General features: G+C 35.2%; 1 protein-coding gene across 2 annotated transcripts in view; it reads right to left on the bottom strand.

The window, feature by feature from the left end:
- Window positions 1-364: 364 nt before the first annotated feature.
- KDM8 (lysine demethylase 8) overlaps window positions 365-25332 on the bottom strand; it is a 33840-nt gene continuing 8872 nt past the window's right edge. For both annotated transcript variants that reach the window (XM_023497881.2, XM_003762108.4), the window contains exons 3-8: window positions 24003-24169; window positions 19181-19313; window positions 16209-16253; window positions 10195-10344; window positions 1489-1581; window positions 365-1402 (exon numbers count right to left, since the gene is read on the bottom strand). In XM_023497881.2, coding sequence (XP_023353649.1) covers window positions 1238-1402; window positions 1489-1581; window positions 10195-10344; window positions 16209-16253; window positions 19181-19313; window positions 24003-24169 — 753 coding nt within the window. In that variant the 3' untranslated portion in view covers window positions 365-1237. The remainder of the gene's footprint in view (window positions 1403-1488; window positions 1582-10194; window positions 10345-16208; window positions 16254-19180; window positions 19314-24002; window positions 24170-25332) is intronic.

Below are 25332 nucleotides of genomic sequence, written 5' to 3'. Positions count from 1 at the left end.
TTATATTTTCTCTTCTTGATCTGTTCTTCAGATCTGTTATTTTTCTTATGAGATATTTCATATTCTGTTCTAATTTCTCATTCTTTATAATCTGTTTTATTATTTCTTGGTCTTTCATAGCTTCACTGGCTTCCCTTTGCCAAATTCTAATTTTCAGAATTATTTTCATCTTTGAGACTTCTACTTCCTTTTTTAATTGGTTAAATTTTTTTTTTATAATCTTTTTTTTTTTCTTAGATGGTTTTGATTTTTTTCTTGTTTTCCCTCAATATCTCTCATTTGATTTTTGAATTCTTTTTTGAGTTCTTCTATAAATTCTCCCTGTGCAAGGGAACCATTTCATCTTACTGTTTGGGGTAGAAGCTTTTTTTTTTTTTTTTTTTAATTAATTAGTGTCCTCCACTGAAGATGAATGTCTTCCACATTTCCATAATGTTTCAATAATGGGTTCTTCTTTGCCTGTGAAATTTTTTTAAAATAAGTATTAGTGTAAGCACCTCTAATTCTGAGGTGGGAGGGATACTGCCTCAAAATTCTCTGCAACTCTCCATTCTGACCAGGTACCCCAAACCAAGAGCCTCACCTTCCTGCAAGTACCCACAGCCAGTAGTGCCTCTGTCCCATTGCTTCAGCACTCACCAGTTACTGGTTCCTTCTCACCCAGGGCTCTCTCAGCAGCACAGCTGGGCCTGGTGTTCCTAATCATCAGAGGTTCCCTCAGTCTTCCCAGACTCCACAAACAGTCCTGGACGTAAAAGTCTCTGTGATTTCTGCAGTGGCTCCAGCTACCACCACATAACCTGAGGGATCCCCACCAGAGCTAGCCTGGAGGTTATTTGTACTTCAAAGGGGTTAATCCTGGCCTGGGGGCTTTCTTCAGTATTCTCAGGTTATATCCAGAGGACCTCTGTTCTGCCTCAATTCTTCTTGGTTTTTCAGTAGTCTAGGTTCACACTAAGGTGCAAATCCATTCTATTTGTGGGAGAAATCGAGGGAGCTTGACATTTACCAACCTACTCAGCCATCTTCCCAGAATCCTTGCCCCACTTTTTATAAATTTTAAGCAGTCTGTGATACTCAAAACACATGTAGTGCCTTTTCTTGCAGTTCACTTTGGGACAGCAAAAAAGGTCTAAATATTGTTTAAAAGTCCAAATTTATTGATCTTATATTAATTACATTATCATTCTTCCTTCATGAAAAGACAAGATGATTTTAATTACTCTTTTATTAATAGTTATGACCACCAGAAACTGACAGAGAAGCTGATATCCAGAGCTCGAACATAGTGCCAATACTTAACTGGAATAAACAGAATCTGCCCAGGATTCAAAATACATGATTGATATGAGGCCTCAGTAAATTTGGGGAATTTACTTAAATTGGGATTTTCCACATCCACCTAAAAAATAAAATAAACTAGTTAGTTGTATAATGATTATTGGAAGTAAAGTGACAACATTTAAAACTATATCACAAATATTTTACTTGGCTTGTATTATGAAGAAGTTGTGTTTCATGTGGATATAAATGCTCTGATTCTTGTGGAGAGTACAACTGGATGTATTTCCTTCCAAGTACCTGAAACGAGATTTTCCAGCTGTCAGTTGGTATTTTGGTTGTAGAAAGAATTTAATTTTAAGGTTATTAATAATGTTATTTGTGTAATGAGCAAGCAAGGGTGACCCCAAATTCTCACTAAATTGCTTAAGCTCTTAAAGCTTTGGACATACCCTCTCTAATCAAGGTGAACACATACAAATGAATTTAGCAGGATTTTTGCTAATTTGATACTATATATAACATATTAAGATAATGAACCTCTTTCCATACTTATTTGGTTTGTCTTATAGCTTTGAAACAAAATATAATTGTCATTCTTAAAAGTTCCAGTTAAAGAGCTTAAATAAGAATTAAAAATAATAATCATCTTCAAATCTAATGAATGTTATGGGCATGACATAGTAGATGAAAAAAGTACATAAAACCAATGAGTTGTCTTCTTAAGAATTTCAAATGTCACTGATAACTAATTTAATTTGTTACACTGTACATTTGAAATAAAGACCAGAGAATTATGGAATTCACTTAAATTGGTAAAATGCATTTTATCATGAAATTTAGTTATGACTCACTTATCATCCTCATTTAATGAACACTTAATGGTACAAGGAACTAATTTAATATAGATAATTCTATGAGAATAAATGGCATTTATACAGAGCATGGCTTTCTATTTACTATTACTATAAAAGAATGACAGCTAGTAGCAGCTAGATAGTGCACTAGATAAAAACAAAGGCTCTGGGATCAAGATAATTTTTTTTTTTTTTTTTTTTTTTGCTGAGGCAACTGGGGTTAAGTGACCTTCCGGGGTCACACAGCTAGAAAGTGTTAAGTGTCTTGAGGCCAAATTTGAACTCAGGTCCTCCTGACTTCAGGGCTGGTGATCTATCCACTCCCCCACCTAGCTGCTCCTGGAGGCAAGACATTCTTGGATTCAAATGTGACCTCAGACTCTTGATACTTGCTAGCTGTATGATCCTGGGTAAGTCATTTAATTCCAAGTGCCAAAAGAAGAGACAGCTACCTTAACTAATATTTTCTAATGAAAATATAGGTTCCTTTAGTGCTTTTTTTATAATCTTAATTTTAAAAACTCATTATAGTTTAAAATTTCAATTTAATACTGTGCTTATCAGACTAATTTAAGTAAATTTTGTTTCTTTAGGAACTTGTGTAACTTTAAGAAAAATCTGTTAAAATGCCTCTACTTTGTAAATTGTGCCATGCTAGGTGCAAACTTAATACAAAAATAAGTAGCATAGTCTTTGCCTTCAAGGAATTTATCATCTAGCAGAATACAGTCTGGTAGGTGACTTAGTAAAGTTCACAATTTTCTGTCTTCTTTCAATTTTTGTACTTATATAGGGTAGGACATGTGCTCTTTTCAACTTAAATAGTTTATTAGTGAGTCAGTTACTGCTGAGTAAATAAATTATTCCATGACCATTAGTTACCTAAGAGAGCAAATTTCTTTTTTCTTTTTCTTTCTTTCTTTTTTTTTTTTTTAATAACTTTTTATTGACAGAACCCATGCCAGGGTAATTTTTTACAACATTATCCCTTGCACTCACTTCTGTTCCGATTTTTCCCCTCCCTCCCTCTATCCCCTCCTCCAGATGGCAAGCAGTCCTATACATGTTAAATAGGTTACAATATATCCTAGATACAATATATGTGTGTAGAACCAAACAGTTCTCTTCTTGCACAGGGAGACTTGGATTCAGAAGGTATAAATAACCTGGGAAGAAAAACAAAAATGCAAACAGTTTACATTCATTTCCCAGTGTTCTTTCTTTGGGTGTAGCTGCTTCTGTCCATCATTGATCAACTGAAACTGAGTTTGATCTTTTTGTTGAAGAAATCCACTTCCATCAGAATACATCCTCATATAGTATCATTGTTGAAGTATATAATGATCTCCTGGTTCTGCTCATTTCACTTAGCATCAGTTCATGTAAGTCTCACCAATCCTCTCTGTATTCATTCTGCTAGTCATTTCTTACAGAACAATAATATTCCATAACATTCATATGCCACAATTTACTCAACTATTCTCCAATTGATGGGCATCCATTCTTTTCCCAGCTGCTAGTCACTACAAATAGGGCTGCCACAAACATTTTGGCATATACAGGTCCCTTTCCCTTCTTTAGTATCTCTTTGGGGTATAAGCCCAGTAGAAACACTGCTGGATCAAAGGGTATGCACAGTTTGATAACTTTTTGAGCATAGTTCCAAATTGTTCTCCAGAATGGCTGGATGTGTTTACAATTCCATTAACAATGTATCAGTGTCCCTGTTTTCCCACATCCCCTCCAACATTCCACATTATCTTTCCCTGTCATTCTAGCCAATCTGACAGGTGTGTAGTGGTATCTCAGAGTTGTCTTAATTTGCATTTCTCTGATTAATAATGATTTGGAACATATTTTCATATGGTTAGAAATAGTTTCAATTTCTTGAAATTGAATTGTCTAAGAATTGTCTGTTCATATCCTTTGACTATTTATCAACTGGAGAATGGGTTGGTTTCTTATATTTTGGAAATGAGTCCTTTATCAGAACCTTTGACTATAAAAATGTTTTCCCAGTTTATTGTTTCCCTTCTAATCTTGTCTACATTAATTTTATTTGTATAAAAACTTTTCAATTTGATATAATTAAAATTTTCTATTTTGTAGTTAATAGTGATCTCTAGTTCTTCTTTGGTCATAAATTTCTTCCTCTTCCACAGGTCTGATAGGTAAATTATCCTATGCTCTTCCAATTTATTTATAATCTCATTCTTTATGCCTAGATCATGAACCCATTTTGACCTTATCTTGGTGTACGGTGTTAAGTGTGAATCAATGCCTAGTTTCTGCCATACTAATTTCCAATTTTCCCAGCAATTTTTGTAAAATAATGCATTCTTATCCCCAAAACTGGGGTCTTTGGGTTTGTCAAACACTAGATTATTAAAGTTATTGGCTGTTTTGTCCTTTAAACCTAACCTATTCCATTGATCAACTAGTCTATTTCTTAGTCAATACCAGATGTTTTTAGTAACCGCTGCTTTATAATATAATTTTAGATCTGGTACAGCGAGGCCACCTTCATTTGATTTTTTTTTTCATTAATTCCCTTGAAATTCTTGACCTTTTGTTTTTCCATATGAACTTTGTTGTTATTTTTTCTGGGTCATCAAAATAGTTTTTTGGGAGTCTGATTGGTACAGCACTAAATAAATAGATTAGTTTAGGTAGTATTGTCATATTTATTATATTTGCTCGACCAATCCAAGAGCATTTAACATTTTTCCAGTTGGTTAGATCACACTTAATATGTGTGGAAAGTGTTTTGTCGTTTTGCTCATAAAGTTTCTGATTTTCCCTTGGCAGACAGATTTCTAAATATTTTAAACTATCAGTAGTTACTTTAAATGGAATTTCTTTCGTAACTCCAACTGTTGGGTTTTGTTAGTGATATATAAGAATGCTGATGACTTATGTGGGTTTATTTTGTATCATGCAACTTTACTAAAGGTGTGGATTGTTTCTAATAACTTTTTAGTAGAATCTCTGGGGTTCTCTAAGTATACCATCCTATCATCAGCAAAGAGTGATAATTTGGTTTCCTCATTACCTATTCTTATTCCTTTAATCTCTTTCTCAACTCTTCTTGCCAAAGCTAGCATTTTTAATACAATATTAAATAGTAATGGTGATAATAGGCAACCTTGTTTCACTCCTGATCTTATTGGGAATAGCTGCAGTTTGTCCCCATGACATATGGTGCTTACTGATGGTTTTAAATAGATGCTACTGATTATTTTAAGGAAAAGTCCATTTATTCCTATACTCTCAAAGTGTTTTTAAAATAGGAATGGATGTTGGATTTTATCAAATGCTTTTTCTGCATCTATTGAGATGATCATATGGTTTTTGTTAATTTGGTTATTAATATGGCCAATTATACTGAGAGTTTTCCTAATATTGAACCAGCCCTGAATTCCTGGTATAAATCCTACTTGATCATGGTGTATTATCCTAGGGATGACTTTCTGTAGTCGTTTTGCTAATATTTTATTTAAGATTTTAGCATCAATATTCATCAGGGTGATTGATCTATAATTTTCTTTCTCTGTTTTCAACCTACCTGGTTTAGGTATCAGTACCATGTCTGTGTCATAAAAGGAATTTGGTAGGACTCCTTCATTCCCTATTTTTTCAAATAGTTCATAAAGCATTGAGGCTAATTGTTCTTTGAATGTTTGGTAGAATTCACATGTAAATCCATCTGGTCCTGGGGATTTTTTTTTAGGAGTTGATTAATAGCTTTTTCTATTTCTTTTTCTGAAATGGGACTATTTAAGCAATTTACTTCCTCCTCTGTTAATCTGGGAAGCCTATATTTTTGGAGGTAGTCATCCATTTCACTTAGGTTATCAAATTTATTGGCATAAAGTTGGGCAAAGTAACCCTTTATTATTTCTTTAATTTCCTCTTCATTAGTGGAAAATTCTCCCTTTTCATTTTTAAGACTACTAATTTGATTTTCCTCTCTCCTTTTTCTAATCGGATTTATCAAAGGTTTATCAATTTTATTGTTTTTTTATAAAACCAACTCTTAGTTTTATTTTTTACTTCAATAGTTTTTTTACTTTCAATATTATTAATTTCTCCTTTTAATTTTTGAATTTCAAGTTTGGTAATTGATTGGGGGTTTTTAATTTGGTCTTTTTCTAGCTTTTTAAGTTGCAAGCCCAATTCATTAATCTTCTCTTTCTCTATTTTATTTAAGTAAGCCTCTAAGGATATAAAATTTCCCCTTATTACCGCTTTGACTGCATCCCACAAATTTTGGCATGATGTCTCATTGTTGTCATTATCTTGAGTGAAATTATTAATTGTGTCTATAATTTGCTGTTTCACCCAATCATTCCTTAAGATGAGATTATTTAGTTTCCAATTACTTTTTGGTCTATTTACACCTAACTTTTTGTTGAATGTAGTTTTTATTGCATCATGATCTGAAAAGAAAGCATTTACTATTTCTGCCTTCCTGCATTTAATTTTGAGGTCTTTATGTCCTAATATATGGTCAATTTTTGTGTAGGTTCCATGAACTGCTGAGAAGAAAGTGTACTCCTTTTTGTCACCATTCAGTTTTCTCCAGAGATCTATCACACCTAATTTTTCTAATATTCTATTTACCGCTTTAATTTCTTTCTTATTTGTTTTGTGATTTGATTTATTTAAATCTGAGAGTGCAAGATTGAGATCTCCTGCTATTATAGTTTTGCTGTCTATTTCTTCTCGCAACTCTCTTAACTTCTCCTTTAGAAAGTTAGATGCTATACCACTTGGTGCATATAAGTTTAATATCGATATTGCTTAATTGTCTATAGTACCCTTTAGCAAGATACAGTTTCCTTCCTTATCTCTTTTAATTAGATCAATTTTTGCTTTTGCTTGATCTGAGATAAGGATGGCTACCCTGCTTTTTTGACTTCACCTGAAGCATAATAGATTCTGCTCCAGCCTTTTACCTTTACTCTGTATGTATCTCCCTGTTTTAAATGTGTTTCCTATAAACAATATAGTGTAGGGGTCTGACTTGATCCAGTCTGCTATCCGCCTCCACTTTATGGGAGAGTTCATCCCATTCACATTTACGGTTAAAATTACTAATTCTGTATTTCCTGCCATCCTAATATCCCCAGATTATGCTTTTCTTTTTCTTGCTCCCCTTCCCCCCCTTCCCTAGTATTAAACTTATTGGTCCCACTTGCGTCACGCAGCTCTCTTTAGTATCCCTTCCTCCTCCCTTTGAATCCTTTCCCCTTTCTTGTACCCTTCCCTTATTACTCTTTTCCTTTTCCTCTCCCACTTTTTAATGAGGTGAGAGAAGATTCTCTGTAATACAAATATGTCAATTATTTCCTCTTTGAGCCAACTCTGAGAGTAGGATTCACACAATGTTCCTCCCCCTCTCTAAATGCCCTCAGATATGATAGGTTTCCTTTGCCTCATCATCGCATGTAGTTTCCCTCTTTTTAATCTCCCCTTTTCCCTTTTTCTGACACTCCCTTTTCTATTTCTACTCCCCTTTTTTATGTTATATCAGTAAAATCAAATTATACATGTGGTTTTTATGTATATTCACAACAGAAATACAGTTCTCAAAGAGCTCCTTTTACTACTTTTTTCTACTTCTCTTGAGTCCTGTTGTTAGAGATCAAATTTTTTGTTTAAGTCTGGGTTTTTTCCTTAGAAACAAATGGAATTCCTCTGTTTCGTTAAATGTCCATCTTTTTCCATTGAAAAAAATGCTCAACTCAGCTGGGTAGTTTATTCTTGGCTGCATTCCAAGTTCTTTTGCCTTTCGGAATATCAGATTCCAGGCCCTTTGATCCTTTAATGTTGAGGCAGCCAGATCTTGCATGACTCTTATTGTGGCACCTCGGTATTTGAATTGTTTTTTCCTGGCTGCTTGTAATATTTTTTCTTTAGTCTGAAAATTCTGAAATTTGGCCACAATATTCCTCGGAGTCTTTATTTTAGGGTCTTTTTCAGAAGGTGTTCGATGAATTCTTTCAATGCCTATTTTACCTTCCGGTTCTATTACTTCTGGGCAGTTTTCTTTGATAATTTCCTATAAAATAGTATCTAGGCTCTTTTTTTTCATCATAATTTTCGGGTAGTCCAATGATCCTCAGGTTATCTCTCCTAGATCTATTTTCTAGGTCTGTTGTTTTTCCAAGTAAATATTTGACATTTTTTTCCAATCTTTCACTTTTTTTGGTTTGCTTGACTGATTCTTGATGTCTCAATGAATTTCAGTCATTTCTATTTGTTCAGTTCTGATTTTTAATGAGTTATTTTCTTCATTAGCTTTTTTTTACTTTTTTGTATATGTCCAATTGAGTTTTTAAATGAGTTGTTTTGCTCTATGGAATGTTTTTCCATTTCACTAAATTTTTTTTTTAGTGAGTTATTTTCTTTTTCCAATTCACAAACCCTACTTTCTTGGGAATTCTTAACCTTTTCCAATTCATAAATTCTGTTTCCCTGTACTTCTTGGGAGATTTTTTACCTTTTCCAATTCACATTTCAGGAAGTTGTTGCTCTCTTGCATAGCTTCTCTTTCCTTTCCCCATTTTTCTTCTAGTTCTCTTTTAAGGTTTTTAATAGTTTCTTCTAGGAGAGCCTTTTGTATTGGGGACCAACAATTGTCTGGAGACTGTCTGCTATTAGTCTCTTCAGGGTTGAAAAGCTGCTGTCTTTCTGTATAGAAACTATCAATTGTCCTTTTGATTTTTTTACTCATTTTGTTAAAGCCTGTAGGGTGTGCCATCAGGGCCAGGAGGTTACCAGCTTCCTCTGCAGAGTAGTGATAGGTGTATGGATGGGTAGCTGTCCTGCTAGCTGGCTACAAAAAGCAGTGAGGTACTGAAGTGCTCTGGGAAAGAGTTCCCCACCAGGAAGTAACTCAGGCCTGCAGGGCAGAGCTGGGAAAGTGCCCTGCAAAGAACCTCTGCTGTATGAGATAATGACTGTCCTGGGGCTAGACGCTGAGCAGTGAGAGTTTCACTACCCCAAGCCAAAGCCAGCCCTGGGGCTGTGGGTATTAGCAGTTGAGCAGTGAATGGCCCTGCAGACACTGGAAGTGTCTCTGCCCAGGGAAGCACAGTCCTGTTGGGGAAGTTCTATTGCCCCAGGACAAGCCCCTCACTGTGCAGATTAGTGGCCACCCAGGCTGTGCTCCCCTGCCGTGCAGATTTGTAACTGACCCCGCAAAAGCCCCAATCTGCATGATGTGGCTGCAGAGCTGCATTTCAGTCTGCCTGAGTCACTTCCGGGTTTGGGTGGTTACAACCAGATCTTGTTAGGTTCTGGTGTTTTTTTAGAGTACCCTCTGTTTTAGGCTTTAATTTCTCTGCCAGTTTACTGCTTTATAATCAAGGCAGAGCAGTTAGCCTACAGCAGAGTGGTCTCTATAACTTCTCTAGCCACAGAGATCACTCCTGCCCCTGGTCTGCTCAGGATGCTAGTCTCTAGCTGCCTGTGCTATTGTTCCTGGCCCCTCAGGACAAACCTTTCCTGGTGATCTTCCAGATTATCTTCTGCTGGTAAATTGTGTGCTTCTAATCTTCATGAATTTAAGCAGTGAAGAGCTATTTTTGAGGCTGAATTTAATAGTTGGTTATGAAGGGAATGAGAGGAGCTTAGAAAGTCACGTGTGCCTTCTCCGCCATCTTGGCTCCGCCTCCGAGAGCAAATTTCTTTTTGGCCACTTAGGAAGCAAACAGTAATTTACTAAAAGTACCAAATGTAGCCTATTGGATTATAAGTATTAATGTAACTAAAAAGTACTTAAGTTGTGAGGGAATAAATGATTTGGGTGTATATAGAATATGGCCAATATGTAACTCAGGGATAAACATTATATTATAATGTATAACCCAAGTAGTAAAAACAGAATTCTGTGAATGTTATAGGCTCAAAAACCAAATACATATATTTTTCACAGTTGTCAGATTTAAAAAAAACATGAAGACTATACTGAAGAATGAAAATGAAGATTCTTTTAAATTTAAATTTTTTAAAATCATGACTTGATTATGATAATGATAACAGTACAAACCTGGGCTAAAAAATTCTGCTGTGGATCTTGGTGAAGAGGAGAGATGGTTCCTGCTGGACCAAACCAGGCATTAATAGTTATCTCTTCTTCTTCGCCATTACCTAAACAGCAGTAATCTGGTATACAAATATCTTCCTTCAATTCTGGAATCTGTCCCAGTCAAACAAATTACAAAAGATTATAGTCAGATGCTATATGGTAAAGACAATCAGTTTCAATTATAAAAATTTAAAATGAAATTGAAGCTAGATGATTCAAGATTAAAGACTTTGCAAGTAATGTTACTTACCTATCTCAGGTTGTACAAAGATATTTTCAGTGGGCTAACATAATCAAAATGCCATAAATATGGCATGTGGGTGAGTTAATATCCACTTAAGATTTTCATTATCTCAAATTTGTTTTATTTTCATAGCCAGACTGCATTAATGTGGTGTTTTGCATTAATTTCCTAGGTTTATGGTTCTAAAAGAGATTTTTCTTTTAGGTACAAAACCAAAGCTTCCATAAAAATTTCATTAAGTTTAGGGAATATGTTTCATGAGCCCATCAGGCAATTTTGAATGCTAACCTTTGACAAATATGCTCAATTTTTAAACGAGTCAAAAAACTAAGAACAAATCTATACTAATTTTCAGCCACTTCCTAATCTGATTATGTGAAAACCATAACTAACTGACAACAATAATAACTGCTTTCCTGCCCATCTCAGAGTTTTACTTTATCAATCATGAACTCACAAAAGGGAAATTTTCTGAATCAGACAGTATTGAAGATATAAAAATGGGGTCACTAAGGAGACCAAGTTTGCTTTTTTGCTTACATTTTTTCTAAGTATAATAAATATATTCAGATACTTTTCTAGTCTGGATAATAGACCCCAGTAGCATAAGTATTTTCAGATTTACACTTGGATTTCTGCATAATACTATCCATTTCCTCCTTATCTTAAAACTGAAAATCAGTTTAAAAAAAAGAGCTGTGGAAGAAGAAAGCAATCCTCCAAAATATTACATAAGTCACATCAAAAAATATTAGGTGTTAGGTGAGATTTTTTGTTTTTCTGACATTCCTGATCACAAGAGCATCAGAAATGATTTAACCCTAACACAGCAGTGATAAGAGGTTTATATGAAAGTACAAGAGAAACTTCCCAGTGTTTATTGCAATTCTAAGTTGCAGAACTTTTGGCTGTCTAAATTAGTAGAAAAGGATTTCCTCCACAGGAATTCCTTATATCAATTAAATCACAAATATGGATCCCTTTCCCCCCCCAAAAAAGGTAAGAGAAGACAACTATTATTTTTCAAATACTTATTAATAAATGATCCATTATTTTAGAAGTCTTGACCAAACTTGAGTTTCATTAAAGTTAACAATTCCACTGATTTATTATAAGCATTTATTAGGCACTTAGATTCCTGGCACTATGCCACTGAGGATATTTTTTAAAAAATCATGTTTCTGTTATTAAAGAGCTTATATTCTAATAGCTAATAATAATAAGAGCTAACATTTATAGAGTGAGAGTTTACATATATAATACCATTTGATTGCAGTAGGGGAGACAACCATGTATATTAATTGATATGAAGATGGGAAAACATTAGTGAAGTTGGAGGGTATGGGAAAGGTCTCTTTTATAGGTGACATTTTATTTCAATCTTATGGGATGCCAGGGATTCGAAGAAGTAGAAGTGAAGATGGAAGGCATCCTAGGCTTTGGGAACAGCTAACAACAAAGGTGGAGAGAGAAGTGATAGAGCACCATGTGGGAGGAACAGTAACTGGACTCTGATGGTTGGCCTGTCATAATGGTTACTTCCTGAACCTCCAGTTCAAGGAGGAGGCCCAGAACAAAGAGAGCTTCTTCCCACTCCATAACCAGCTCAGGAGGACTTTCCCTATCATGCTCTGTCACCTTGTGCTTTCTCTTCTCCCACAGCCCTTTCAGCTCCCTTTTCAGTATTGCCATCTCCTATTAGATAGGAAGCTGTTGGCGGGCAGTCTAACTCTCCTGTTTGGAGAAAAAACAGTACCTGTCCATGGTGACATGGACGGAAGTAATGTGTAGGAAAATTAGAAAGACAGGAAGGGGCCTTAAAGAACTTAAAATACTTAAAAAGGAAAGGAATTTCCATTTTATTCTAACAGTAATAAGGAACCGTTGAAATTTGTTGAGGGGGGGAGTGTCAATCTTACCTGTGATTTTAGACAGGCCTTTGGCAGCTGCAGAGCATGGACAGGAATGTCTCACGCAGGGAGACCAATTAGGAGGCTTTTAAATGCGACAAAGGCCTAATTTGTGTAAATACAGAGGAGATAAAAATGGGAAGTGTAGAGGTAGAAACAAGAGTTGGCAAAGGATTGAAAATGTGGGTTGTGTGAGAATAAAGAATCAAGAATGACACTGAGGTTTTGACTCTGGGTAACTGGAAGGATGGAGTACCTTTGACAATAAAGGCAAGTATGGAAAAGTATGTCAGCTAATTAGCATTTATTAAGTTCCAGTTATGTCCTGGGCCCTGTGCTAAGCACTAGGGATACAAAGAAAGGCAAAAAAATATGTCCCTGTTCTTGGAAGGCTCCCAATGTAGTGGAAAGGGGATGTTTTGTGGAGAAAGAGAACAAGTTGTGTTTTGTATATGTTGAGTTTTGAGACACTTATGGGACATGTAGCTCAAAATGTTAATTTATTGATGGAAAATCTTGATTGGTCTTGAAAGTAGGCAAAGCTGATAAAAGTTTAGTAAAGAGTATTATTTATATATGAAGAGGGGAGAACAATAATAATTTGTTTTTATATTTTAGTTGCTTCTTTGTAAATAAAAGGCTGTTAAAGCACACAGTACAGTGAAAACAGCACTATAATTGCAGCCAAAAAATCAAGTCAAGTACTGGATTCTAATATTGATTTGCTATAAGAATTTGAGCAGATCACCTAACTTTTCTAAGCTTCATTTTCATGGGCTCCCTAGTGTGGCTTGGCACAAAGTCCTTGGTCAAACTTATTTTCACCTCTACATAAAATGAGTACATCTAGACAATGTAGCTACCAAATCAGGTGTGGAAAAATATCCATTTAAATCTGGTACTTAGAGTACTTCAGTATATTCTTAAGCCCCTGCAGGAATCAGAAGCTGCTAGAATGGGACTGCAGTGCTGCTACCAAAGAAAACAGCACTTCTTAGGGGTAGGGTGATACACTGGAAAGAGCAATTACATCTGAATTCAATTTCTAAAATTCAATCGCACCTACAGTGCAAAAGACAATAAACTAGGACCGGGAATACAAAGACAAAAATAAACAAGTCCCTTCTTTCAAATAGCTCTACTCTGTATTTAGACCATTAAGAACCAGTATAGTGAGATCTGGGTTCAAATCCCAGCTCTTGTACTTACTGGCTGTGCAAATTAATTATCCTCTCTGAGACTCTACTCAGATATAAAAACAGGAATGATATCATATTTGTTCTGCACAATCCATTATAGAGTGTCTGCAAGAATCACATGAGAAAATATACAGAGTACAATTTGTAAAACTTTAAGGGCTATTCTTAGTAGAATGTAAGTTTCCTCATGGCAGGGAATATCTCATATTTATGTGTGAATTTCTCATATGTAGGAATATATATATATATATATATATATATATATATGTGTGTGTGTGTGTGTGTGTGTGTGTGTGTGTGTATTTCTATGTATACTATATATATATATAATTTATATGTGAACATCATTTATACATGATTATCTCATTTATCTTTATATTCCCAAGGCCAAGCATTTAATAGTACCTAGCACATAGTATGTATGCACTTAACAAATAAAACTCAATAAAAACAATTGATCTGAACTATTTATTAGGAAACAAATCTTGAGTCTGTGATTTACTACCTGTGTGACCTTTGATAAATTTTTTTTTAACTTATCTTGCCTTATTCTTAGGATATTTCTCTGCACTCTGTATCCTACTGTTCTATAATTTTTGATGTATTATTATTAAATAAAGCTTTTTTTCTTTTCTTTCTCTTTCTTTTTCTCTTTCTCTCTCTCCCTTTCTTCTTTCCTCCTTCCTCCCTTCCTTCCTTCTTTCCTCCTTCTTCCCTCTTTCTTTCCTTCCTTCTTTCTTTCCTCCTTTCCTGGGATTAATGTATTCATTCCATCTTCTTTTCTAGGAATTTTATCCTGGGATCCTAGTACTCCATGGTATTTCTTCATTGTGTTAGGTATTTCTTTTTTTACTCATTTCTGCCTACAGTCTCTCACTGATTTTTTTTTTAAATTTTGTTCTCCTGGCTAATCATTTGCAACAAGGTTTCCAACTTGAAGAGATGACTCTAAAAATTAATACTTCATTCAAACTCTCATTTCTGAAACTACCTTATATTCTTTTGGCATTTCAGGGAAATGTTTAGCACCATCAAGCTCAACTTCATGCTAATCTGGCAAAGTTCAATTCTCTTCTACCCTTATATTAAACTTCCCATTAGCCTGGAAATTAACTAATTCTTTCACAAAGTCTGACTTTTATTTTGTGTTTTTTAATAGAAAAATTAGCCAAATGAGCTCTTATTTTTGTAACACTGGATTTATATGCACCAAATACTAAATATCAATTGATTTATTTTCTAAGTCTACCACAGTTATACTCTGATAGCCTTGTTATGCCAAATTTTGATTTCTTATCAAGTGGAAAGATTTTGAATTTGGGTCTAGTGATGGACTTTATGTATCTATTTGAGGAGCATGCTTTTTCTGCTGAAAAAACATGAATTATTTTGGCTCTAGAAATTCATGAAGCAGTTTAATAAGCAATAAAGGGACTGCAATCTCTTGGTGGAAGGCCTATCTACACAAACTAATCTCTGAACTACTGAAGAAAATATTTGCTAGGAAAATTTTGAAGTTATGGCCCTTTCAGATGATGGAAATTATGTGGAATATGAATGGAACATATAGATATCTAACTTTTTTTTTTTTTGCATGGATTCCTTTTTTTGTAGTTAAACTATTATTCTGACAAATTCCCAGTTTCCTAAAAAATTATCTTTAGAATATAGGGACAGTAGTATATACAGGGACAGTAGTGAAATTCCTCATTTGAAGATATGATATGATGAATACAAAATTTGGGAATCAGGAAATCTTACTACTAGTTATAGCTCTGCCATTCACTAGCTGTTTGACCTTGGAAAACAGGTTGCTTGCTCCATCAGGCCTTTCATTTTGCAGATGAGGGGACTGGCTCAACTAATATCAAAAATCCTTTGCAGCTCACTTTGTATTTTCCAGTGCATTCCTCATACAGATAAACTCTAAATGTCCCAGCTAGATTTAAGCTTTTCTCAACACTACTTTCACCATGTTTATATTCCTGTCCAAAAAATCATTGGTTGCCCACTGCTTGCCGACTATAGGTCTTGTCCAAAAAAGTCTATGATTACAGCATTAAAGTAAAAATTTATTCTTGTAAAATTCCAAGGCCTCTATTATCTGGCCTAAATCTACTTCTGGTTCAAATCCTATTATTCCTCCTTTCATCAAATACATGAATACATTGAGCATGTGTCTGTTGCTACCTTTTTGTTTTGTTTTGCACACTACTCTGCTCATTGCAAATGCACTTCCTCCTCCTATCTTTTTGAATCTAATTCTTCAGAACTCTAGTTCATGCCCTACTCCAGAAAGCCATCCCCACCTACTCTTATAGTAAGTTTTTCTTCCTTTGAACTCCAATGGTACTTGTCTGCATCACCCATTTGGAAGTTAATATATGATGTTTATTATTATTATTATTATTGCTTTTTAAAAATTCGACCTGTGATTTTATTGGTATACCCTTGTGGGGAAACTTCCTTTAACAATACAGCTTATTAATAACTGCTCTGCAATTTAGAGGGTGAGCTGTTATTCATTGAGAGGTTAAGTGATTTGCCCAGGCTCACAAAACCAGCTGAGTTTGAGAATCAAGACTTGAATCCAGAAAAAACAAATATAATCCATATACTTACCTGATCAAATAGTTGGTGCTGAGCAAGGTATCCAATGTCATTCTGCTGTTTTTGAGAAGAACAAAGAGAGGATGGTGAGGAATCAATTTGACTATATTATATATCACTTTGTGATCAAGCTATTATTTTAAAAACTATCAATTTGGACTATAACTTACGGTTCTGGGAACTAACATCCTTTACAGGGGGCATGTTACAGGGAGTATATATTACAGCATACAGCTCTCCCAGCTAGATGGGTTAGCTCCTTGATGGAGTAAAGCCTAATGGCACTGTTTGCTTTCTAATTAGCAGCTGCCATTCTTCAGTTTTCCCAATCAGTGCATTATATAAATGGCTATTTCATTTCAGTTCTAAGAAAACCCATTAATTTGATAAAAGTAATCATACTTAATTTCATACCCCAAGCTTAATATCAAGAAATATAACCAAGTTCACCCACTATATACCTCTGTGATATAATCAGAGATAGAATCACACATTTTGAATCTGGTAATTCTGCTATTTTTGGAACAAAAGTTAGTTATTTTAATGTTCCTAAGTGAATTTTCATTTTTTTTTTCTTTTTTTTTTTTTTGCCTGGGTGTTTTAAAATTAGCATTTGAGGGATGTAAAATTTGTGGAAAAAAAATACAAACTTACATTTACATATCACTTTAAAGTTTACAAAGAATTTTTATTACACCAATAGTCCTATAAAGCAGGCTTGTTCACATTTTAGAGATGAGAAAACTAATACATAGGTTAAATGACTCATATAGGTTTTTTTGATATTACATTCAGTACTCTTTCTACCATATCAAACAATGTCTCTGAAGTATTGAAAGAGTAGATAGAGCACTGGGCTTAGAATCAGGAAGACTCATCTCCATATGTTCAAATCCAACTTAGACATTTACTAGCTGGAAAGTCATTTAAATCTGCTTGCCTTAGTTCCTCATCTGAAAAATGGGCTGTCATTCCAGTACCTTTCTTTCCCAAGAAAATCTTATCAAACAGGACCAAAACAACAACAGATATAACATGACAGTCACTTGGAGTTGATGGTTTTGTTTGGAATATAAGTCTAAAATATGGAAACATTATAGAATATATCCTCAATACAAGTCCTGCTTAGATGCCTCATTATGGGATGATGATAGCTCTGGGTTTTTGAAGGCTATGCTCATAGAGCACAAATCTGCTAAATTTTACCAAGTTGGAAAGGAGCTCAGTGACCACTCAGAGTAGCTAAACACATATATAAAAGTCCTTTCTAAAACATACCCAAATGGTTATCTAGTCATTATTTGCTTCAAGACTTCCAGTAAATGGGAATTATTTGTTACTTTCCAAGGCAATCTTTTAATTTTTTGGATATTTCTATTATGAAGTTTTTCCTTATTTCAAATCTAAATATGCTTCTTTGCCACATCAACCCCTCATCCCTAGTTCTGCCCTTAGGGAGGCCTAGCAGAAGTAGAATAATCTTACTATATGTGACAGCCCTTTAATTACTTGAAGACAGCTGTTGTGTTTCTCTGACATCATCTTTCTAGGCTAAAAATTCCCATGATTCCCTGATTAGGATGGAGAAAAAGGCTTGACTGCTGCTTTTTACTCTGCCATCCTATAAACAAATCCATAATGAAAACAACATTTATAAATCAGAAAATATAAAATAAACATAAAGTAAGCTGAAGTTAATGTTAAAGGGAATGGCAGTAGCCCAAGTTGATCTCTTTTTAAAAACAGCTAATTTGGGAAGGTGTCTCAATTGTAATACATTACTTCCTGCCAATTAAAATATAATGTGTGTGTGTGTGTGTGTGTGTGTGTGTGTGTGTGAGAGAGAAAGAGAGAGAGAGAGAGAAAGAGATTATTCAATGCTCACCATGTCTAACACCACTCAATTCTTTTCTCAAAGAAGCATGTCTGTGAGACTTCTGTGTAGAATACAAATTTTTGGTCCCTCATTCTTTACTCCTGAAATTGTATTTTCTCCCATATTTTTCAACACCTATCCAATAAAGTCACTGAGAATGAAAGTATATGTTAATTTATTTTGAAGGGTTTTACTTTTTTAAGATTTTTTTTCTTCCTGTTCACCCTCTGAAATAATGACATGAAGTATAATTATTTTCATAGCCATCTTCTGCAAACAGTTATGAGCATACAAGATAACCAAATATTTCATGAAATGTCACTTATTGCTTTCAGGCACATAAATATAAAGTCAATGAGCTCTTTTATTTGCCTTTCCAAGGAGAACCTGTGAGCCATCTTTTCATTTAGCTGTAACTTCTTACTGTCTTCTGGTTTTCTTTATGAGAATGTAATGATTGATATAATTCCATGGATAAATATTTCATTTGTAATACAACAAAAGCTAAAATAATTTTATAGATAGCCTAAAAATTATGATTCTTAGTATTCCCTGCCTACTTTGGCTCTGTTCTGCCTCTATTACTGTAGAAACAGAGGAGAAGCCTGCATGGAATTGAAGGCTATTGCGTATTTTTACTTATACCATGTGCTGTAATGCCCAAAGATTTCATCACCATGTAATCAGTCTACTGGTTACAGTCATTTTCATATTAAGGTATGTTTGTCTCTGGAAGGTAGGTACAGTCTATTAAAGGGATCAAAAATGTTCTTATATAGTACAACATTATCGAGGCTGTGCTTTATTGATAAAGCATTCCAGAACTCAGGGTCAACTCAACACCACAATGAAATAAGTATAACAGTAGGAATTTGTGAAGGAAACAGGTCACATAGGTCCTAAAACTTCCAAATGTTCCAGTTTCCATATCCTGGTATATTTGATTGCTCAACTCTAGCCTACTCCATTGAGACTATGAAGTTGCCTGTGGCATTTATAGCCCTATTTCCATGGATTTCTTTAAATTTCAGTGCATGAGGAGACTTGTCAAAAAAATAGTAATTTATCTTTTCATAAGCACTTAAAGAAAAAAAAAAAAAGAACAAACCTCATTCACAATATATTTGCTGATAAATTCATTGACAGTCATGAGGCTTTGAGACCATTCTTCATCAGTGTACTTGGACCCTACTTCCACTGGAACAGTTCGACAGCCAGCTATTTCTTGAATATAATCTAAACTATTGGAAAGAAATGCATATGAGTTTGGAGTTTATTTGTAAAGAGTCTTTGGGCCTTTAAGAACTTTCCCATTAGCTTAACAACTCTCTCTCTATCAATCCTTTTCCAGTGCTTTTGATATTCTACAGTGTTCCCTCAATACAAATATGAATGAAAATACAATACAAATCAAAAGGCTGAATTTATTCATCTTTCTTGAAACCTGCTGCAAAATTTCCATCAGGATCAATGCAATATTATTTTGATCCTGGGTATGCAAATATTTGCACAGTTTTGTTCAATTTCTTGGTTTCTTCCTACGTCATTTTCAATCTCAATAAAAGAGATTGGGGAAATGTAAACTCAAGGTACAAATACAGCAAGGGTTATGATAACTGAGACATTTATTAGTCTAAGGAAATTTTTATTGTTTACAACTCAAGGATATTTACCCTCCCAACTAGGTGAAAAGTATTGTTTCTCTGATCTCAGCATACCTTCCTTTTTCTTCAGGAATGCATATACTTTAGCTGCCACAAAATTTTTAATGTCTCTTTCCCATATTTACTAATGAAACTGACCTAAAATCAACACATTCCTAACTGAAACACTAGATTGTTCACTCTCTATAGCAATGTGGAGCAGTGAGGTAGTGTAGTGAATAAAGCAACTGGGCTTGAAATCAGGAAGATATTATTAAGCTTCTACTAGTGCTAAGCACTGGAGATTTGAAGAAAGGCAAAAGAAGTCTCTAGGAATTCACAATCTTAATTCACCTGCAAACAACTATGGACAGATAAGCTGTATACAGGATAAACTGGAAATAATTGAAAGAAGGAAGGCACTAGAATTAGAGAAATGGGAAAAGCTTCCTATAGAAGTTAGGATTTAAGCTGAGATTTGTGGGAAGCCAGGAGGCAAAGAAAGAAGGTGGAAGAACATTGTAGAGACAGGGGAGAGCCAGGGAAAAAGTTGGGTGTTGAGAGATGGAATGTCATTTATATAAGGAATATCAAGGAGGCCCATGTTACTGAATCAGAGGTTGTGTGTGTGTGTGTATAAAGTGTAAGAAGATAGAGAAATGGTAAGGAGGCAAGTGATAAAAAGTTTTGAACACCAAAAGGAAGATTTAATATTTGATCCTGGAAATAATGGGGAGCCACTTAACTTTACTGAGTAGTAGAGTGACATGGTCAGCTCTTTTTAGGAAGGTTAATTTTGACAGCTGAGTGAAGGATGGACTGGAGGAAGAGAGATTTATGACAGGGAGGCTACTTAACATTCTCACTGTGAGGTAATGAGGGTCTGTACCAGAATGATACCAGTTAGCTAGGAAACATAAATGAGAGTACTGGGCCTGGAGTCAGGAAGATTCATCTTCCCCGAGTTCAAATCGGACTTCAGATTTCTTAGTACCTATGGGAACCTGGGCAAGTCCCTTAACCCTATTTGCCTTAGTTTCTCATCAGTAAAAAATGAGCAAGAGAAGAAAAAATTGCAAGCCATTCTGGAATCTTTGCCCAGAAAATCTCATGGGGTTTTGAAGAGTCAGACGTGACTGCAAGGATTAACAATAACTACACCAACAAGGTGGTAGCAGTGGCAGAAAGGAGAAGAGGAAATATATAAAGGTAAAATGGGAATAATAATACCACTTATTGGGTTATTGTGAAGACCAAATGAAATACTTATTAAGTGCTTGGCCACAGTGTAGGCACTATACCTAGATGTTAATTGCTGTTCTTATCATAATTACATTATTGTTAAATGTTATGAAGGTAAAATCAACAAGCCTTGGAGGGATTGAGAACGACACTTAGGTTGCAAGCCTAGGGGACTAAAAGGATAGTGGTACTCTCCCTAGAAAGAGGGAAGTTAGGAAGAGGGGGAGGGCTTAGGGAAAGATAATGAGTTCCATTTTGGACATGTTAAATTTAAGATATCTCTAAGACACTTGGAGATATCCAAAAAGCAATGAAGATGCTAGACTGCAGGTCTGAAGAGAATCCAGTCTGGATAAGAAGATCTGAGAGTCATCAACATAGAGATAATAACTATGAGAGCTGATGGGATCACCTAGGGAAGTGGAATAGAAGGGAAAGAGGAGAGGTCTCAGGACAGAGCCCTGGGGGACACCCACAGTTAGGAGTCCTGCCCACAATGGAGCCTGAAAAGGCCCAGTGAGGCAGGTAGGAGAATCAGGGGTTAGTAATGGCATGAAACCTGGAGAGAAGAAAGTATCAAAAAGAAGACACTGGACATGGATTAACAGTGTCAAAAACCACAGAGAGGCCAAGAAGGATGGCAAATAAACAAATATCCATTAGACTGGGCAATTAAGAGGTCACAAATAACTTTGCTGAGAGCTGATGACAGAGGCCACATGATAAACAATTAAGGAAAGGGAGAGGGAAGTATGTGGAAGCAAAAGGAAGAAGAGGCGGGATGAAAGCTAGCAGAGAGGGATGAATTAGGCAAGGGTTTTTTGCAGGGTGGGGAAAACATGGGCATATCTGTAAGCAATAAGGAAGTAACCAGTAGACAGGGGGACTGAGAAAGTGGGAGGTGGGTTCTGTCCTCTCCATGTGACAACTGAGGAACCTGGAAAAAGGATTTGTTACTTGTCCTGGATCACACACCAGCAAACGTGTAAGACAGGATCCAAACGCAGCCTTCCTGATTCCCAAGTCCAGTGCCCCATCCACTGGGCCACCTTTCTGCCTCGTCTCTTGGAGGAGGAGCAGACATTTACTGGAATTAGGGAAGCTACATAATGCAGACCCACAAATTGGGGGCTCTCCCTCTAACTACTGGGAGGATGGAGCTAGATGGCAACAGTGGGAGAATCCCAGGTCATCACGAGTTCCTAGATTTAGTCTTCTGGAAAGAAGAGGGGCAAGCACATAGCTCTGGAGCTGGAGGAGCAGTGGTGGATTAAGTCAGGGTGTGGGAGAAGCAAACCAGGATCTCTTTTACTGATTAGAGGAGATAACGATCAGCTAGCTATTCAGACTGTGAAAGCCCAATGGGAAGCAGAGAATGCTGGCTGTCTAGCAAATGCAAATTCCTTCTGAAGAGTTAGGATTGTAGATGTGGAAGACATTTGTCCCCAAGTGGGACAGGAAACTCAGGTATAGTGGGGAGGGAGGATGCCTTTGTTACCCCAGTACAAAATTCCCTTTTTTTTGGAAAGCTCCAGAAACACACAACAATCTCCAGTTTGTTTCTATTCCAAAAGAAGTCCAAATCACAGGATAGTGCTATGATTCTCAAGGACTGTATAGGTTTCCAGGTTGAGGTAGCTGGGAAAGGGGGAGATGGCCCACCAGAGGAGGAAAAAAAAAATAACATACAGCCATAATGAATCTTTTCCTGTCTGTGAAAATAAAATGAATCTCATTTTTTGTGTTATTATTTGATGCTGTGTCTAGCACCTACAAATTCATTTCTTGAAGTGTTCATAATATACAGTCATGAAGTTTCTATGTAGTCTATAAATCTTTAGCTTTTGTCATTTCTTCCTGAACCATGCTTTCCTATATATTTCTCACTAACCTCAATTTTTCTAATGTTTGTGTTGAAACAATAACTTTTGTGGTCATATAAGTATATATTGATTTAATTTGGAGAGCCTTATAGGGTATTTCACATAATTTTTTTTCTTCTATTCTTTACAATAATGTCAGTATGTAAGGTATAATTATTTTTGTGGTAGTCTCCTTGCAAATACTTATCATGAGTACTGCAAGATGAGATGATCAATATCCCCTGAAAAAATGTTTCCTGTTGCCTTTGGGTATAAGACAAATTCAATGCCAGCAACTCCTTTTTTTGCTCCTCCAAAGACTATCTGCAAGCCTTCTTCTAGTTAGTTGCAACTTATTTGTTCTTTTAATTTTATTTATAGGAGAATATAAAAAGTGTAAGATTTGGATCCTCTACTAGTATGACCACTCTTTGGTCACTGGACAAGGATCTCCCATTTAGCGGGATTAATTAATATTTACAGATAGTCTAAAAAATGATTCTTGCCCACTCTCTGCCACTTTCCCTGCTACTCTGCTGATGTCACTGCAGAAAGAAGGCTACAGGGGACTGAAAATCATTTTATATCTTTCTTTATTTCATGGGTTTCCATGGCCAAAGAATGCATCACCAAGTGGTCAGTTTATAGGTAATAAAACTCTTGACAACTAGATAAGCTGGTCCTCAGAAAGTAGATTTAGTCTGTTGCTAGACATTCTGGGGTAATAATAATTCTTTCTTTTGTATAATAAAGCCCCTCATAATCATGATAATAATAATAATAACACATTTCTATGTTGTTTTAAAGTTAACAAGTCAGTTTCCTCATAATACTTCTGTAGAAGAACTATTAACTCTATTTTACAGATAGGAAAACTGAAGCCCAGAGCAGTAAGTGCTAATAAGAGTCTGAATTATTATAAAAGAGACCTAAGACCTAAGCACAGTCAGTCACAAGAAATATTTCTATGAGAAGGAAAAAAAAAGTTTAGAATAATCTTAGTCTTTGTCACAGAATAAGAGAACCAAATGATTTTTAAAATCATAAATAGAAATTCTTAGATTCAGTGATAACTTGTTTATTGAGTTTTGGGATTTAGGTTTGTAGTATAAGGATTCATCAATCTACCAGGGAGGCACAAAATGGGAGAAATGACATCAATTTATTTACTTTTACTACTTACCTCCATTTCTTCATGCATGGCCAGTGGTTAGCAATCCCCTCCAAAATAACAGGCTTTTGTGGAATCAAATAATTTTTCCTAAAAAACTCAAGTGAAGGGCATTGTAATCGTGGAACTGCAGTTTCTAATTTCACAGCTGGAGTCATTGGAGAGTCACTCCTGGTTTTCTATACATAAAAATAGAATCTGAGTCAAAACATCTGTATTTACATATAGTTAACACAAACTCAAGAAAGTACCTATTTTCTAGCAATGGAGGGAAAGAAAAGGTAATTTCTAAGGACAATCACTATAAAAACATTATAAAATTCCCAAGAAATAACTATTTCAGATATCCTATATCTCTTCCCAAAGTAAAAGATATATAAACAATATTCAGGGTCAAAAGTTCATTAAAACGGATGGATTTTCCCTTACAATACATATCCTTTATTTGGATCAGCTCAATCTCTTTCCATCAGGCTCTAGCTCTTTTCTTATGTTCTTGTTTATAATACCTTCTCATGTCCTTTCTGTCTTCCTATAGGACTTAGAATTTAGGAAGGGGTCTTTAAGATTCCTTCATTTTACATACACAGTCACTGAAGCCTGGAAAAGTTAAGGGGCCCAAAGTCACAAAGGTAAATAGAGGCAGAATTTGAACCAATTCTGATAAGCAGCCAAGTGGCTCAGTGAATAGAACTGTTCTGTAGTCCTGAAGTCCTGTGTTAAAATCCTTTTTAATTTTAAATTAATTGATTAATTTTTATATTACCTTGATTTCTGAATATATCTGTCCATGATTCTCCCTCCTAGAGAGTCATCCCTTATAATAAAGATTTAAATGGAAAACAGGGAAAAAAGCAGATCATAAGAGAATTTTTTGGTTTTCTTATTCTATAATACAGACTGCAAGATTACTCTAAATTTTTTTTCTCTTCTTATAGAAATATTTCTTATGGATGTGCTTATATTTTAGGTCTCTAAATATTTAGGTCTAAATATTTAGGTTTCTAAATACAAATTCAGATCCTTATTAGCATTTCACTCTGGACACTTAACTAGCTTTCTAGGTAACAAGTTATTAACCTCAATATCTTGATTTGTTAAATGGCCATGATACTAGTATCATCACTAGTAGCATTTACCTCTCAGGGTGGTGATGATTATATAAATGTTAGTTTTCATTATTCTATTCCTTCTTGGATCTTATCTTTCCTTCAAGCCCCATTTCTTCTACAGACATAAACTCAATGACAACAGGAACCATTTCTTATTAAGCTATGTGTTTTCCTCAGTACTTAGAACAGTTCCTGTAACATAGTAGGCAATTATAAATGTCAGTTGAATT

The sequence above is a fragment of the Sarcophilus harrisii genome, chromosome 1 (genome assembly GCF_902635505.1).
Source record: "Sarcophilus harrisii chromosome 1, mSarHar1.11, whole genome shotgun sequence".
Classification (NCBI taxonomy): domain Eukaryota; kingdom Metazoa; phylum Chordata; class Mammalia; order Dasyuromorphia; family Dasyuridae; genus Sarcophilus; species Sarcophilus harrisii.
Note: the sequence above shows the minus strand (reverse complement) of the source record. Positions and strands in the feature narration are given on the sequence as shown.